Source organism: Tinamus guttatus, unplaced genomic scaffold, assembly GCF_059628265.1.
Source record: "Tinamus guttatus ecotype Peru unplaced genomic scaffold, ASM5962826v1 Tinamus_guttatus_pri_ptg000203l, whole genome shotgun sequence".
NCBI lineage: Eukaryota > Metazoa > Chordata > Aves > Tinamiformes > Tinamidae > Tinamus > Tinamus guttatus.
Genome location: NW_028288737.1, coordinates 1,010,827 through 1,026,238, shown reverse-complemented (window position 1 = coordinate 1,026,238; position 15,412 = coordinate 1,010,827). Strand labels below are relative to the sequence as shown.

Genomic DNA, 15,412 nt, shown 5'->3' with positions numbered 1-15,412 from the left:
ACTTCAAACAAGGAAAAGAGTTACATATTACCTGCCATAATATCTAAAAGAAAGGACACCACGAACAAGCATTTCTGTTTCCGAAATTAATGAATTTTCTGTTCTTTTGATGGAATTTTTCACGCAAAAATAAAAATGCCTCTGCTCTGTTTCCTTTTCTGCCTTATTCTTTTCATTCTCTTTCTCATTCACACAGCATAAAATTATCCCTTGAAACAGTCACACCGATTTGGTTGGAACAAAAACAAAATTATCAAAGCTTATTTGTTCAATTGACCATTACCAATGGAATTGATTTCCTGCCTTTTTTTTTCTTTTTTTTTTTAAATTGTATCCTCCACTAGCAATATTGCTAGTGCCTAAACACAAACTCTAAATTCCCAGTCAAATGGCTGCATACTTCTAATCATCTATACCTTGGTCTGTGTTCTTATACCTGCCAAGTACTATGTTTGAATGCATATGAAGCCTCCAATGACTTCAAGCTGACGCATACCATGCATGTGAATCAAAAGACAGAATTTAAACCAAAGGATTGTGGAGAGGCAGAAGGCCAGTTCAGCTTGGGCTTTGCTTTCCGTTATAAACCTGACTCTGATTCTCATCCAAAATCTTCAAAGGACATCCTTTGTGTTTCAAGCTTTTCATGCTGGGCCATTTGGGTATATCTTCTACAGATGACTAGAAATACCTATCAGATTCCAAGGAACTTTGAAAAGATGCCGAAAAAGACTACTTAGAAAGCAGTGATTTTCTTGCTTCTTTTTTTCCTCCTGAAGATAGCTGTCAAATATAGCCTCATCACTAGTGATTTTTTTTTCACAGGGATTTTTTTTCTGGACTAGGATAGGAAAATGAGTTCCCTTCTTTCTGCCAGCAGCCACATCACCAGCGATGATCTTTCCCAGTGAGCAAGCATTTCAGAGTGCCTGGTGCAACTGATGTATTAGTTCTTTGCTAACATGGATACCACAGCAGTGGCAACAAGAAAAACTCAGCCAACACCCCTACTTTTTCCTCTCAGCTAAGCTCTATTTGGCAGAGGCCTCTTGGAAAGCATCCCCACTTGATGGAGTATTTTGAAGAGAGGTTATGACTTATTTCTTTCTGCTTAGATTAGTGGACAGGAGCACCCTGCCCACTAAGTAGATTGGAATATTGCACCCTGCAACCCGGATTGATTATAAATCTTTGGACAAGTGAGTCAACTGAACATGTTTCAGTGAAATCCGCTTTAAAGCAATTTTAAGATATACTTTGCCACCATGTCTAACCGAAACAGAAGGATCAGCACAAGATTTTAAGATGGGATTTTGATGACAACACTTGTCTAGTTAAAAAAAAATACCAGCAAAATTTGAAGCAGAAAATAAGATTTTCCAATTTGATGTACTTTTCATACTCAGACTTCTGTTGTTAACATGCATTAGTTTTCAAGACACACATTTAGCTGAGCAAAACGCAGTAGCTAACAAATCTTCCTGGTAAGTCTCATAACACTGCAGTATACTTTTGAGGAGACCTTAAACTAATATTAGGCACAGAATGAGTTAGAATCTGTCCCTGATTAAATATGATCACAGAGCTATGGCTTCAGTGTTCGAAGACCGGCTGGAGCAGACTGTCTCAGGCTCTGCCCCCCTTACATGTTACTGAACTTCTTAAATTTGTGTATAATGTTCAGACAAGCCAGTTGTCCTTTCAAGATTCTTTCAAGTTTCTTAGCTCTAGATGGAATAGCAGAAAAGTCATTCTCATAGAGAATCTCATTTACTCACCAGGACATAACTGACCACTTTTGTGGAATTAAATAACCAGATGGGCAAGTTCAGACTACCCCAGGTTCTTTCTCACAAGTGTGTGTTCTGGAGGAAGCCAAGGGAGTGAAGTCCACCACAGAAGCTACTTGACAAGGATATTTGTGGAGGGAATACACACCTTCAGGCAAATTCCTCACTGAGCATCCCCTTGGCGATGACACCACTTAGACCATCAGCATCACTTAGATGGCAGCACTTAGAGCAGACAATGTTAGAAACACTCTCTAGGTTGTTCCCATCTGCCATTTTTTTTCTAAGGCGGAAGCTAATTATCTCAAAACCATCTATCTTTGGTCTCATACAGCAGTAAAAAGTATGTTATGAGATAGGAACACATATATAAATAACATCAGTACAATTGGAAGCTGTGAGAGTTACTTTTACACTAGAGAACTTTTCCAAGTCTTTAAGGTTCAGCTTTACCGACAGTGGATGAAGTCAGGAACTGGATTGTGCTGGCTAAATGATGATGCCTCAAGATTCATGCAGATTTCCACATTGTCTCCAGCCATGATTCGTACTGCAGCTTTATTCTCATCTTCAAATGTTTGCCTTTGCAAGGATGCACACAGCAGCAACATAAAATCATCTAGGAGAATAAAGAGTTTGAATGAAAAATCTAAGTGTAGGGAGTGGTGATGACATGCTACAATGTAGTTACCTGAGTGTTTCCCACACTTTTGAATCCATAAGGCTGTATTAATTTCACTGCAGTTGACATCAGTCTGACACTTATTATTGCATTTAAATTCTTACCTTTCATCTTTTTCTATTTTTTATTGTGAAAGAAATTAAATAAGGGAAAGAAATTCATATTTTCTGATACTGCTTCATTAAAATGAGATAGCAAATTTAAAAACAGATGCAGAACTTACTAATTTTTTGATATTTTTCACTATAGGCTCAACCTCACTTAGTATTCAGTGTCCCACAGAATATGTAACTTGTTCCTCAAGAGTAAATAAAAGGCTGGCTTCAATTGACAGAGTACAGATGTATTAAGCAAAACACACATAAACACTTCACAACTATGCTAAAATACTTACAGACAAGAAAGACAGGATTTGGTTTCACAATGAAGTCTGGAAAATATAACCACTTTATGATGTTGGAGTTGAAGTTGGCATTACCATTTCTCCATGGATAATCTATATGAGGGAAGCACGCAAAAATGCAATCAGTAGTTTATAACAATTACTTCACTCCTCTCTCCTGAATACTTATCAGTTTTACAGCACTTTTCTGTAAAAGCAAGCAGCAAATCTATAAAAGGAAAGTGTCCTTACCTTTACAAGGAGCAGGTGGAATGCCAATACAAAGGAAGTACTGGAACATAATGATGCATGCCAGAAAACAGCAATACTTTGGCCAGATCTCTGCAATAGCTTTTCTTCTGCGTCGATACAATACAGCAATCAACCAAAAGGCATGAATCATAGCATAGAAATCCATTCGCTGACCAATTACATTAACGGACAGAAGAAAACAGGTCTGAAGAAGAGATAAAGAAAAATGAGCAATAGTCAATACAGTACTGCTATTGATCAGCCAGTATTGATAAACTATTCTGGATAATGACAGAATCCTTGGAGACATGCTGGGGCTGAATGCAAACCAGCTTTCTGCAAATCAGCGCACTAAAACAGTTTGTATTGCTCCATTAGCAAACTCCCTATCCCCACTCCAGCAACCCAGATTTTAGATGCTTTTCTATCAGTGCTGACTGTCTGAATACAGCAAGTTTCCATTATGTGATTCCTAAAGATACAAAATGAGAAAGCATTGTTACAGTAGCCTGTATGTGAAATACTTAATTGTTGCCAAGCAAGGCACATATTACACTGCTATATATTTTGATAGCACTTACAGATGTGAAGAAGAAAAGAAACCATCAAGAATAACAACTAAAGCGTATCCTCATGTGGAAACAGATGAAAAGAAAAAGGATTCAGACAATATAACTTCCATTGGCTATAGACAGACTGAGTCAATTGCTGTAAGGTAGATTTAGTTCTCCATTTATCTTAAAGCTCTTTATCCCAGCGCATTTCTGTTCTATGGTTCCACTTAAAGTAGTTCCTCCACCTAGTACCACGAAGCATGTTTTCAAACTTAGTGCATATTTCATAGTAAATAACTTATCCAATGGACTTCATTGTCCATTTGCTCTTCTCCCTCCTCTAACAGACTAGGATGAGGTTAATTTTTTTCCTGCAGGAAATAACTTACGGATTAATTTTAATTTTGACTCGTTCCTAAATCTCATAATGTCTGTGAGCCGTTTACTGTTTATTGTTGACAGGAAGTAGTGATGTTTAATTCTGCCTGCACGCAGGGATAAACAACATCATTATGTTTAGCTTTGGATTGTATTAATCTAGGAGTTTAACACATGCTTTCTGAAGACATCCTTTGAAATGTGGGAAAAAACACCATTCCCACATTTTTGAAAGTACACTTAATGTGTCTGTTAATACACAAAGGAGGTCAGAAAATAGATGAAGCAAATTTTTCTTTTTTTCTTTTTTTTTTCCTTTAAATAAAATTAGTGTATTGTGACTTACCTCCAAACCAAACTTATAGAAGAAGTAGTTTATGAAATACTTGATGCAGTTTACCAGTCCATCATCCAGATGTGCTCTTGTAATATCATGGAAAATGGTTCTAGTAACAGGTGCAGTAAGATTATTTCGACATCTGTAGTACTCTTGATGACGGTAAATTGTAACTTCAAAGGCCAGAATAGCCAGCATCAGTAAGTTATTCTATGGGAGATACAACCAGAATTCCGGCTGAAATCAAAACCACAAGACACTATACAACTTTCTGACAAGCATAAACCAATAAATACTCAAACACTTCAGTTACCACCAAAAGTTTCTGTATTCCAAGATGCATTGGGTCTTACTTACATCGACTAACACTGAAACAAAGTGTGGTTCCTACCACTTCTGAGATTTTGATGAAATGTACTAATACCGCAAAAAAAAAAAAAAAACAAGATGTGGAAAGACTGGGAATTGAGAATTCATTAACCTGAATTTTCATTAACTTCTGTGCTCTCTTAAGTTTCATGGCTTTTCTGAAGATATCATACTGTGCTGCCATCCAGAGGGACCTGGACAGACTGGACAACTGGGCGGTGAGAAAACTCATGAAATTCAACAAGGCCAAGTGCAAGGTCCTGCACCTGGGGAGGAATAACCCCAGACACCAGTACAGGCTGGGGACTGACCTTCTGGAGGGCAACTCTGCAGAGAAGGATCTGGGTGTCATGGTGGACGACAAGCTGACCATGAGGCAGCAGTGTGCCCTCATGGCCAAGGCGCCCAATGGGATCCTGGGGTGCATTAAGAAGAGCGTCTCCAGCAGGTCAAGGGAGGTGATCCTGCCCCTCTACTCAGCCCTGGTGAGGCCACATCTGGAGCATTGTGTCCAGTTCTGGGCTCCACAGTACAAGAGGGATGTGGAGCTGCTGGAGAGAGTCCAGCGCAGGGCCACAAGGATGATCAGGGGCCTGGAACATCTGTCCTATGAGGAGAGGCTGAGGGAGCTGGGCCTGTTCAGCCTGGAGAAGAGAAGGCTGAGAGGGGATCTAATCAGTGTCTAAAGTACCTCAAGGGAGGGAGTGAGGAGGATGGTGCTGGCCTCTTTTCAGTGGTGGCCATTGATAGACCTAGAGGAAACAGACAGAAACTAAAGCATCAAAATTTCCACAGGAACTTAAGGAAAAATTTATTAACAGTGAGGGTGACAGAGCACTGGAACAGGCTGCCCAGAGAGGTTGTGGAGTCTCCTTCTCTGGAGATCTTCAAAACCCGCCTGGATGCCACCCTGTGCCACATGCTCTAGGTGACCCTGCGTGTGCAGGGGCGTAGGACTAGATGACCTCTAGAGGTCCCTTCCAACCTTAAGCATTCTACGATTCATGCTTTGCTTTGTATGCATACCAGGCTACAAGCATCCACAAAGCAGCCAGACATCAATTGCAGGGGCTTTCTGGCACACACTAGCTCCCTAAAACTGCGAGCACTTTTGATATATCCTGGATATCCTTTTAAATAACAATTATTAGCTTAACTATCAGTCTTGTCTAGAGAATACTCTTTCTGTCCCAACAACAGGTTGATGAGGATGCAGTTTTGAACCCCTCTGTGATGAGGTCTCTAGGGGGACCTGCCTTTTGCTCCATGGCAAAGAAGTGGTAACCAACTCCAAAAGTTGGTTAAAAGGACAGACCAGAGAATTTTCCTCAAGGAATCCACAGGTGAAGCAGAAGTGTCAATTCTAGATCTCTAGAAATATTTCAGACAAAAAACTCCTGAGACAGGTTTATCTATTCTTTTTGGATGGTTGCTTGCTTGCTTTGCTTTCTTTTCACAAGCTGTTTTTGTTTGTTGTCCTTGGACTCTCTAGTCATGCTGGGGAGCGAGTTACAGAATCTATCATGGGTAGCTTCTTCACTTCAACAGTGCAGACATTTTGAGTGCCTGTTTTTAAAGGGACAAAAGAGAAGCCTGGGGACTTCAGTTCTATCATAGGACCAGTTCTTCTAGATTGAGTGGACATTTTCTTTGCTATTAAGCCAAATAAAATAAATCTAGAATAATTTCTAATGCCAAAATATTATCTATTTATAACTGCAAAGAACTATCATCAAGGCAGATACCACTAGGTAACTTCACCCTCCATCATGCAAGATTTTCTTTGGGAGCTAAAAAGCTTTTACTTTAAATAGGATTTTTTAATCAAGACAGGAATGATAAAGTATTGTTCACGAGCATTAAACAAAACAAAAAGAAAAAAATACATCACAAGTGATGAATTATTTGAATTATTTGCCTCTGAATGATTTGCTTACCTCATTCCATTTTCTACATTGTAGATAAGAACTAAGCACATAAAAAAAAAAAAAAGCCTACTTAGAGCAGATACTGTCATTCAAGGCAATTGTTCCAATTAGACCCTTCAGTCCTTTGGTATCTGAAAGCTCTGTACCTCTTTATTAATTACAGCTCTTAAATATGACATTCTTAGAGTACTTCTAACACATGAAGAATCAGAAAGCCATATTTCTATATGCAGTTTATCTATCTCATTTGATACCTGGGACCTCCTGAAACACGCCTGGAGCCTATTATCAATGGCTTACATCAAATATTTTGTATGACAGATGATACATTTCAAAGGCATTGCTTATTTCATCACAAATAAAATATCTCAATACATATAATTAAAGAAGTTACCCTTAAGTATACAAGCAAGGGGTAAGATTTCCTCAGTCCAACCCACTCTGCAGGATCAACTGGCCCACTGTAGAGGACTGAAGTTTTCAGTTCTTCTAAATTGACTGCAGTTTCGTTCTCTCCAGGCTAAAAAGAAAATGCCATGGTTTGTAAAACATCTCTTTGAAGCTGCTTAAGGTGGCAATGATAGTCAGCAAAAATAAACACACCAGGTGTAAATACTTGATATGCTTCCTTTGTTCTTCTTTATTGAAGAAGGCAGCAGTCAAACCCTTTTAACATGTACTTGTACTCACCAATGTACAGTTACTGGAAAAAGTGCTGGGATCAATAGACGTAAGCTGGTACAACATTTTGCAGACAATAATCACACATGTCCAAACAGTGCAGATACTGGATGCCAATGGGCGAAACTGAGCATATGGCAAAGCAAGAGCCCAGGCAATTAAAAACACAAAGTTAAACAGAGACACCTGAAAACACAAAAAAAGGATGGAGAGAAATTATATGGAGTAGCAAGAGAACTGAGAAAGTCTGACCTCTTCCGTAATCACTCAAATAAATCACAAAGGGACATAAAGAAACTGAGAAAAATGCTGGGGGTGGAGAGGGACGGAAATAAAAAGACAACAATAATCACAATAATACAGACACAAAGTTGTCAGTGAAGAAGGGAAAACTTAATAGTTAGTTTAGGATGAACATTATCTCCAAGATAATGTTAATCCTATTAGATCCACAAAATTACATACCCACCCTGCAAACAATAGCATGTGAAGTACCAGGGACCACAAGCCAGTCTAGAGATGGCATGGATTCGTATGTCTGTGGAACTGGCCTTCATCCTTAACTTAAACAGGTCCCCAGATGCTGACAAGTCCCACTGGATCCCACAAATTCAGTAAGGTCTGATATGAAGAAGCAGATTTCTCCCCACGCTTGGGGCCCTGATGCTGACAAGCCTCCACCACAGGCAAGGTTTTGTCAGTGGATGTTTACTTGCCTCTTTCACTGTGACCCAGATGATGTAAGAGGAAACAATTTTGATGATGTGCAACTCCAAAAGCCACCACACAAAAACTTGCATCTTATGAAAATACTCCAGGAATTTCAAAAACAGCACTGTGAGGCGATCAATCACCAGATGCCACTTGTTCTTTAAGTCTGCAGAGATGGCCAAGCATAGGAAGGAGAAAAACAGGTTTCTGTAAAAAAAAGGAATGCTTCAACAGGCAACAACAAGCCTCCTACTTCTGCTCTTTGAGCTTTAAAATAAGTCCTGAAGGAAGCCAAAGCCATGGCTTAGTGGTTAACTAAGACGAATTAACTAAAATGGAGTTAAGGCCCAATCAGCTATGGTGGTTTTACTTCTGTCTCCCACCCTGCAAAGAGTTTCCTCACTTCAGGATGTTCCTGGCAGCTTTCTGTGCCAATTTTGCTTTTATTCCTCCCTAACAGAGGCCTTTTGAGGTACCATTTTCCTCCAGTGTCTTTGGATCTGAACCTAAGCCTAGAGCTCAGACTCACCAGCCCACAGTTTGACATTTGGAAGATACAGACTCAGCTTATTTTCAGAAAGCACAAAACACTATTTAGAATGCTTTTCAGCCAGTTTGGAAAAAATCCATGCACACTATGAGTGTCATTCTTATGCCACGGCTTTAGATGGCTATACTGCACATGTCTAAATCTATCAGCATCATCTGTGTTGCCTTGCAAACAAGGCACACAGAGGGTGCAATTTCTGCCATCCCAGGATTGACATATAAAGTAGCTAAGCCAATCTGTAGTCTAGGAAAGCCTATTTTTCTCAGAGCATTAAGATTACTAATTTGGCGACTGCTGGGTAGACTTTCTCATATGGTGTTTTGCTATAAAAGACATCTTCCCCAAATAACCCAAGGAGCAAGAATGTGACAACAGAAAATGCCTGTTTTCTGTCAGTATATAGGGTAATAGGTATGCTGAACAGTGCTGGCTAGAAAGTCTCATACATATTGGCATGAAGTCTTCATACTGTTTAGATATTTCAAAGCATTTTGGAGACTAAGAAGGATTTTATACACTGTGAGAACATTCTGATAGTTAATATGGAAATATCAAAAAGGGAAGCATTTAAGAATAACAGCAAAACATATCACATTCCAGGTTTTTTAATTCAGTCCTTTTTTTCCTAAGCAGAATTTAGAAAATCTTAATAAAAACAGTAAGTGGTGTAAATTCCATAGGCTTAACAAATTAATTAAGCAATAGAACTCAGTTCCCACATGAGTGCTTTTATAAGCATAACGGGTATATTTTATGTGAGTACGTATAGAACTAGATATTCACTATCACCCTACTTGCATTGCAACACAGTATTTGTTTAAATTTGCATTGTGTAAGGTACATCTAGACAGTGCCAGTTAAGTGGGTCAGGGAAGGAAAGTATAGCAGAAAACTCTATTTGCATGTTTAGAGTAATATATAGAAAAAGGCCCTATAATCACTGGAGATAAAGTACAACCTCAATGCATTCATTGAAAAAATGCTCATTATTTCATAATAAAAACTACACACACAAACATGTTAAAATAATATTAGTCACTTTAGCTTCTTTGCCAGGTAATTATGTAATTAATAATGTAACCCATTGGTATAAATACATACATATGCAACTAAAGATGGATCACACATTTCCATGCAGCATCTCCTGCTGTTGCCAAGCCTCACTTACAGCAGTGCAGAGAGAAGGCCCCAGGGAAGAGACCCTCTTCCCTGCATGCATCTCCCATTACATAGGACTACCAGCTGACCTTGGCCCTAAACCCATCAAGCTCTGCTCACAGACTGCCAGAGGGATGGCCAAGAGAAATTTCCAAGCACCATGAATGCCTCTTCCCAGATGGAAAAGAGGAATAGCTTCAGCCCAGCTCCCCAAGCGCAGCTGAGTTGGTCTTTTGCCTTGACAATGACCCTGTCCCTATTTCTGCATCACAGTCCTATGTATGTTGGCATGAGTAGAGAAGTCCATGGTTAGGCTACTTCCAGACAGTTCAGTTTCCTTGCGTGTTGAGTGCTTCTTGCCAGTTTTTATTCATGGATTATTTTCCTAAGTGAATTATGGAAACAATTCATGCTAGGAGCTCACACTAGGAATATGAAATATGACAACATCAGCCTCACCCACGTCTGCCTTTAGGCATTTTTATGTTCATCTGGCATCAACTACACATTCAGAAGTGAAAAATATGACACTAATGTGCACATGAATAATGAAGCAAAGCCATTTGGAACTTCTAGAGTGAAGTGTCCTGAAAGCATACAATGTCAGAGATTAAAAATGTATGTGTATTTTCTTTATTTTAAAGAGATTTCACTCTGTAGGAGTACCTAGGATTTGTGGAAACCTCCTACTAACCCATCCTGTACCACCTAAAAGACTTTCCTCCTAAGAAAGAGTGTTTTGGTTACTTTTGTCCTCAATCTTTGAGCACCTTACAGATAAAAGTATGATTTCTACTTGGAAGAAACTGCAGACTGTTAAATAATTGACAAAGAGCCATGTATCTGTTCAATAGGCTGTTTTGGCAAAGATGTGCAAAATTAGAAGGAAATAGTGCAAGTAAATGAACAGAGATGATCAAGGATGAATCACCCATTGCCACTTTTAAATAAAAATGAGAGCAAAACTAGCAGTCTTCAGAGCTTACCTGTAGTTTCTTCTTCCTCTGACTCATTGTCATCATCATCATCTTCCTTCTCCTTGTCTTCCTCGTCTTCTTCTTTTTCCTTTTCATCCCTCCCTTTCCCTCCCTCCCCATCTGGCTCTTCCATTCTTTTCTCACCAGCCTCTTCTAGCATTTTATCCTCTTCCTTCTCAATGCTGGCTCTTAAATTCATCATAGTTATATCAGGCAGGCTTCCATCTTGGTGTACCAGTCTGTTGGTAAATAGTAACATGTCAGCAAATTGAGCACTATAGTCATGATAGCGATTTTTTTTTTCTTTTTTCAAGATGTATAATTAGAAAAAAAACCCAACTTGTTCATGGAAAATGTCTTAGAAGTGGAAAGTTAATGATTCTGATACTTTTCTGCAAACACACTCTGCAAGTTGAGTTGGAATGTATTAGTAACATCTTATCACTCAGATACTACTGGTTAGTTAGTAATGAGTGGTATTGACACTTAAACTTGACATTTTCCCCATTGGAGAAAATGGTCAGAGTTTAAGATGTAGAAGCATGAAATGACATCGTTTAAGAGCAAACATTTCATGACTTCACAGGGGACTTACTCATTTTGGTGGTTTGGTATTTTTTTCTTGAGGCTGCTCATAGTAATCGGAACAGAAAGAAAAAGGGAGATGAGAACAGAGGGGTTACAGAAGAAGGTCAACGACAAATATGTCATGCTACATCACAAGTAGTAAAGCATTCTCCTACTCCGTCTGCAGAATCCTTCTGATGCCAAGAGCATGCCATCGTGACATTCACAGGGAGCTTCTATAGAGGACCAGGGAACTGCAGCACAGATGGGAAGGGGGCAATTTATTTATACTGGGGCTGAACAGGGTCAGTATTACCCCATGCTGTCAGTAAGGCAGATTGAGCAACATCAAAAGTATCTGATGCAATACTGTAAATATATTTTCATCTTCTTCCAATTGAAAGATGCAGCTGGGAAGCCAGGGGATTTGTAAGTATTCTTCCAACTATAAGTTTGAGAGCAAACTAAAGGAAAAAATCCAGACACATTTCACTTTATCATATCATACCTTTCTTTGCCAGTATCATTCATTCTCTCTCTTTTCTACACCTTAGGATTTTAGAACTTAAATTTAGAGCTGGTCCTTGCTAAAACTATTAGAACTTTTCAGACTATCAAAGTCATCAGTTTACATGTCTATTTTTTCCCAGCTGTGTTGCTCTTCACATATATATTAGCTAATAGTTATAAAGAGACTGTTCTTAATTGTTAGTTTAATTCAAAATACTGATGACTTTATGGACAAGAAGCTTGCACCCTGGGTGTGAATTGTGCTGCTATTCCATCACTGATTCAAGCTCCTAGATGAAGAGGGACAGAATCACATCCTGTGTTTGCAGAAAAACTGCTTTTCCTAATTGGTAGGTCCTAGGTGTTCTGCTTAGCCCTGTGCTTACTTAGTTTCTTTGAATAGGACCTCTTAGAAAAAAAAATCTCTCTTTTGCAAGCCCTTATCTGTACGATCAGGTCGCTAAATGCTGAATTATGCTATCAAAATTACTACATGCAGCATGCTTTTAATGTTTCATGTTTTGACATGGTACGTTTAAGTACCAGACTGTGTGCTCAGAAAATCCAAAGCTAGATAAAAAAGCCTAATTTCTAAGAAGTTAGTCAATTTATATTTTTCTTCCCAAACTTCCACATTTATTTCCACATTCCTAAGGTTACTTTTCCTATTTTTTTTTCAATTATAAGACTGCGTGATTTCATGTAGCAGACAACAGAGTCATCAGGATTCAAAACTGCGCAGAAAATGTAGTACATCTAAGCCAATTTACCTATATAAGCTTCACAGATACTAGTCAAATGTGTGACTTAAACTCAGAAGGCACATACTGGTGGGAAATTATCATCAGAGATATCACAAAAGGTCATGTCTCTGATACTTATGAAGAGAAACAGCTAAATATATGATTAAAAATGAAGACAGCAAGCCTTCAAGGCATAGCAGTTAATGGTTTTGAGACCATTACATGTCCTCAAAATAATTAAATAGAGTAGTATCAACAAAGAAGAAAATTCTAGCATATCTAGCTGTAGGCATTGAAGCAATATTTCAGTCGAACTAAAATACCAGTCCCTGCTGGTACCCTACTACTTTCATTTATTTGCAATTACTACACTATACTGCACTTGATCTTAGCCAAAAGGCCGAAAAGTGATAATTTGCTGGAGTAGATTAATTAATAATAGCTTATTGGCTTCATCATGAAGCATCTTTTACTGTTGGTAATTTTTAATTTTTGTTTTTGTTTTTTTGTTTTTTTTTTTTGCAATTGGTTTATGTATTTCTTGAACCTTACTGTTTCTCAATTATTTCTCAGGCATCTGCCACTCAGAGCTTCTTGCTCTGTAGGACGATACTGACCCGCTTGTCCCCAGTGCCCAGCATGCAGGAAGCCAGCGGCGCGCGCAGAGCTGTGCGGTTGTTGGCAGAGCCCTGAGCTACATCACAGCCGTGTCTGTCCCAGCCCTGTCCGCCACCACCCTCAGCCTGACATGTGGACTGGCTCCCTGCCGTTAGCTAGGACATGTTGGGAGCTCAACAGTGGGGACCCTGTCACTGCCTCCAGACCCCATCCTGACCCTCACATGCTGGCTCTCATTCACAGCTGCTGGTAGGTGAGGGCCTTCCCTGACTCTGGCCCTCAGCTCCCACCCTCTGACGCTTCTTCCTACAGACCAGGAATGTTTCTAGTTCTGGTGAGCTTTTATGAACTGGCCTAGAATATATGATGATATTTAAAGGTAGCCTGAACACATGACGTATAAATTAACCTTTTATTAAAGGAAATTTTATTCACAAAAATCCAACTGAGATATTCTGTTTATATACAGTAGCAACAATATCCTTTTAATGACTGCAGCGTCTAAGGACCTTTGCCTAATCGGCCCTCTGAGCTGATTAAACAGAAATACACACTTCCTGCACTCAAATAACTTGAAAGAAATCCCTTTATGTAGCTGCTTGCAAGAATCCCTTTATAAAACCATGAGGACAACAAAATACAGGTTTCGGTAAGCTGGATAGTAAGGATAAGTGAGGTAACATTAACACCTCACTCAGGCTCTGAATTAACAGCCTTCGCCTGCACTGGTTTCAGTGTATCAGATACAGTTTGAATAGAAAATCATCTGTAGAGGCACTCCTATTTTTCTTGAAAAGAAATGCTGGTTCCACATTTCTTTGACCCAACCCCCAGATTCCCTTGTGCTTGGGAAGCAGAACAGGGGTGTATGTGAGCGGATGCACGTGCAGGCATGCATCTTTCATGCACAGGCAAAGGACAGATAAACGAGCCTCCTCAAACAACTCTATTGTCTGCAGCCAATTACAAATAGAACCAGTTTTGCCTTTGCTGAGGCATGGACAAAGTCAGAGAATCCCAACTAAGGAAATGAACTCGCAACATATAAATATGCAGGAGAGATATATTAAATATTTCACCAGCTACTAGGTTTAGAAGGCTACAATACCTGAACAACAATCTCTCCCCTGCTTATTTTCACAGTACTTTGAAGAAATCACATATTTTGCTTGAAGACAATTAAGAGGTAACAAACAAATTAATGTATATATATTTTTTTAAAGGAAAGGAAAGATTGAAGTACCCACCTATTTATTATTAGATAAACACGGCCATTGACTTTGGCATGGCTATGAGGTAGGAGATGAAAGCACAAGAATGCATGAGATGGCAGTGGGAAATGAGTTAGAGAAAGAGAAAAGGAAACCATTAAAAAGAAAGGAATGTATTTTCCCATCTAACAAGAGAGGCATATTGTCATAAAATACCAAGTCTGAAAGCTTAACACACCATGCAATGAAAAGTCTAGAAGCAGATAAATACAATACTTAGACATTTGATGTGCAACTTCAGCTAGAGCTACAGATACTTACTATAGATCCCAAAATGTAAGAAGTCACTACTGTTTTATCTCAGAGAAGTCCCAGAATATTTTGTTCATATTTAAAAATATTTTGCTATTATTTTACATGAAGTTGATTTTAATGAAGTATCATACCATAGTTTGTCTGTCTTACAGCTCTAATCTCTGCCATACCACGGTTCACAATGCAGGAAGGAAATGGCCTTATAAAGGCTTGATCAGAGGATTTTCCTTTCTTCTTGCAAATGCAAAACTGACCCAGGTCCTTGGTTCTATCATCACCTTCATAAATAGTCAGAAATGCCTCACTCTGAGAGTTGCAGTATGCCAGGGCCTGCCACTTCTTTTTGTAGCTGGCAGAGACTCATTCTCAAACTCTCTTTGCACATGTGAACACACATATGCTCACACGAAACAATATTTTAATTTCCAGAAAAGTTTTAGATTTTAACAAGACTCTCTAATTTCATACAGACATAATAGCATAATCACACAGTTGATGGACTGATGGAAGAACTGCAGCTGCTTTTCACTATAACTTTCATGATTAGCTCTCATGTAGATCTGGTTGTTTTCTGATAAAAGGATTGACTTTGTCTGCCAGCTGCAAAAAAAGGTTCATTTTCTTTACTTTTAAAGTTTTTCTGTAGCAACAGAGGCAACATAAAAACAATTTTGAGGGGTAAACTAAGAGCTAAGAGTT

The 15,412-nt window shown here is 38.9% G+C and overlaps 1 protein-coding gene across 1 annotated transcript in view; it reads right to left on the bottom strand.

The window, feature by feature from the left end:
* PIEZO2 (piezo type mechanosensitive ion channel component 2) overlaps positions 1-15,412 on the bottom strand; it is a 280,266-nt gene that overhangs the window by 56,015 nt on the left and 208,839 nt on the right. Inside the window, exons 18-27 of the mRNA XM_088524117.1 lie at positions 14,435-14,476; positions 11,345-11,377; positions 10,759-10,988; positions 8,070-8,230; positions 7,363-7,539; positions 7,067-7,192; positions 4,385-4,585; positions 3,107-3,311; positions 2,867-2,968; positions 2,244-2,409 (exon numbers count right to left, since the gene is read on the bottom strand). Of these exons, the coding sequence (XP_088380243.1) occupies positions 2,244-2,409; positions 2,867-2,968; positions 3,107-3,311; positions 4,385-4,585; positions 7,067-7,192; positions 7,363-7,539; positions 8,070-8,230; positions 10,759-10,988; positions 11,345-11,377; positions 14,435-14,476 (1,443 nt within the window). The remainder of the gene's footprint in view (positions 1-2,243; positions 2,410-2,866; positions 2,969-3,106; positions 3,312-4,384; positions 4,586-7,066; positions 7,193-7,362; positions 7,540-8,069; positions 8,231-10,758; positions 10,989-11,344; positions 11,378-14,434; positions 14,477-15,412) is intronic.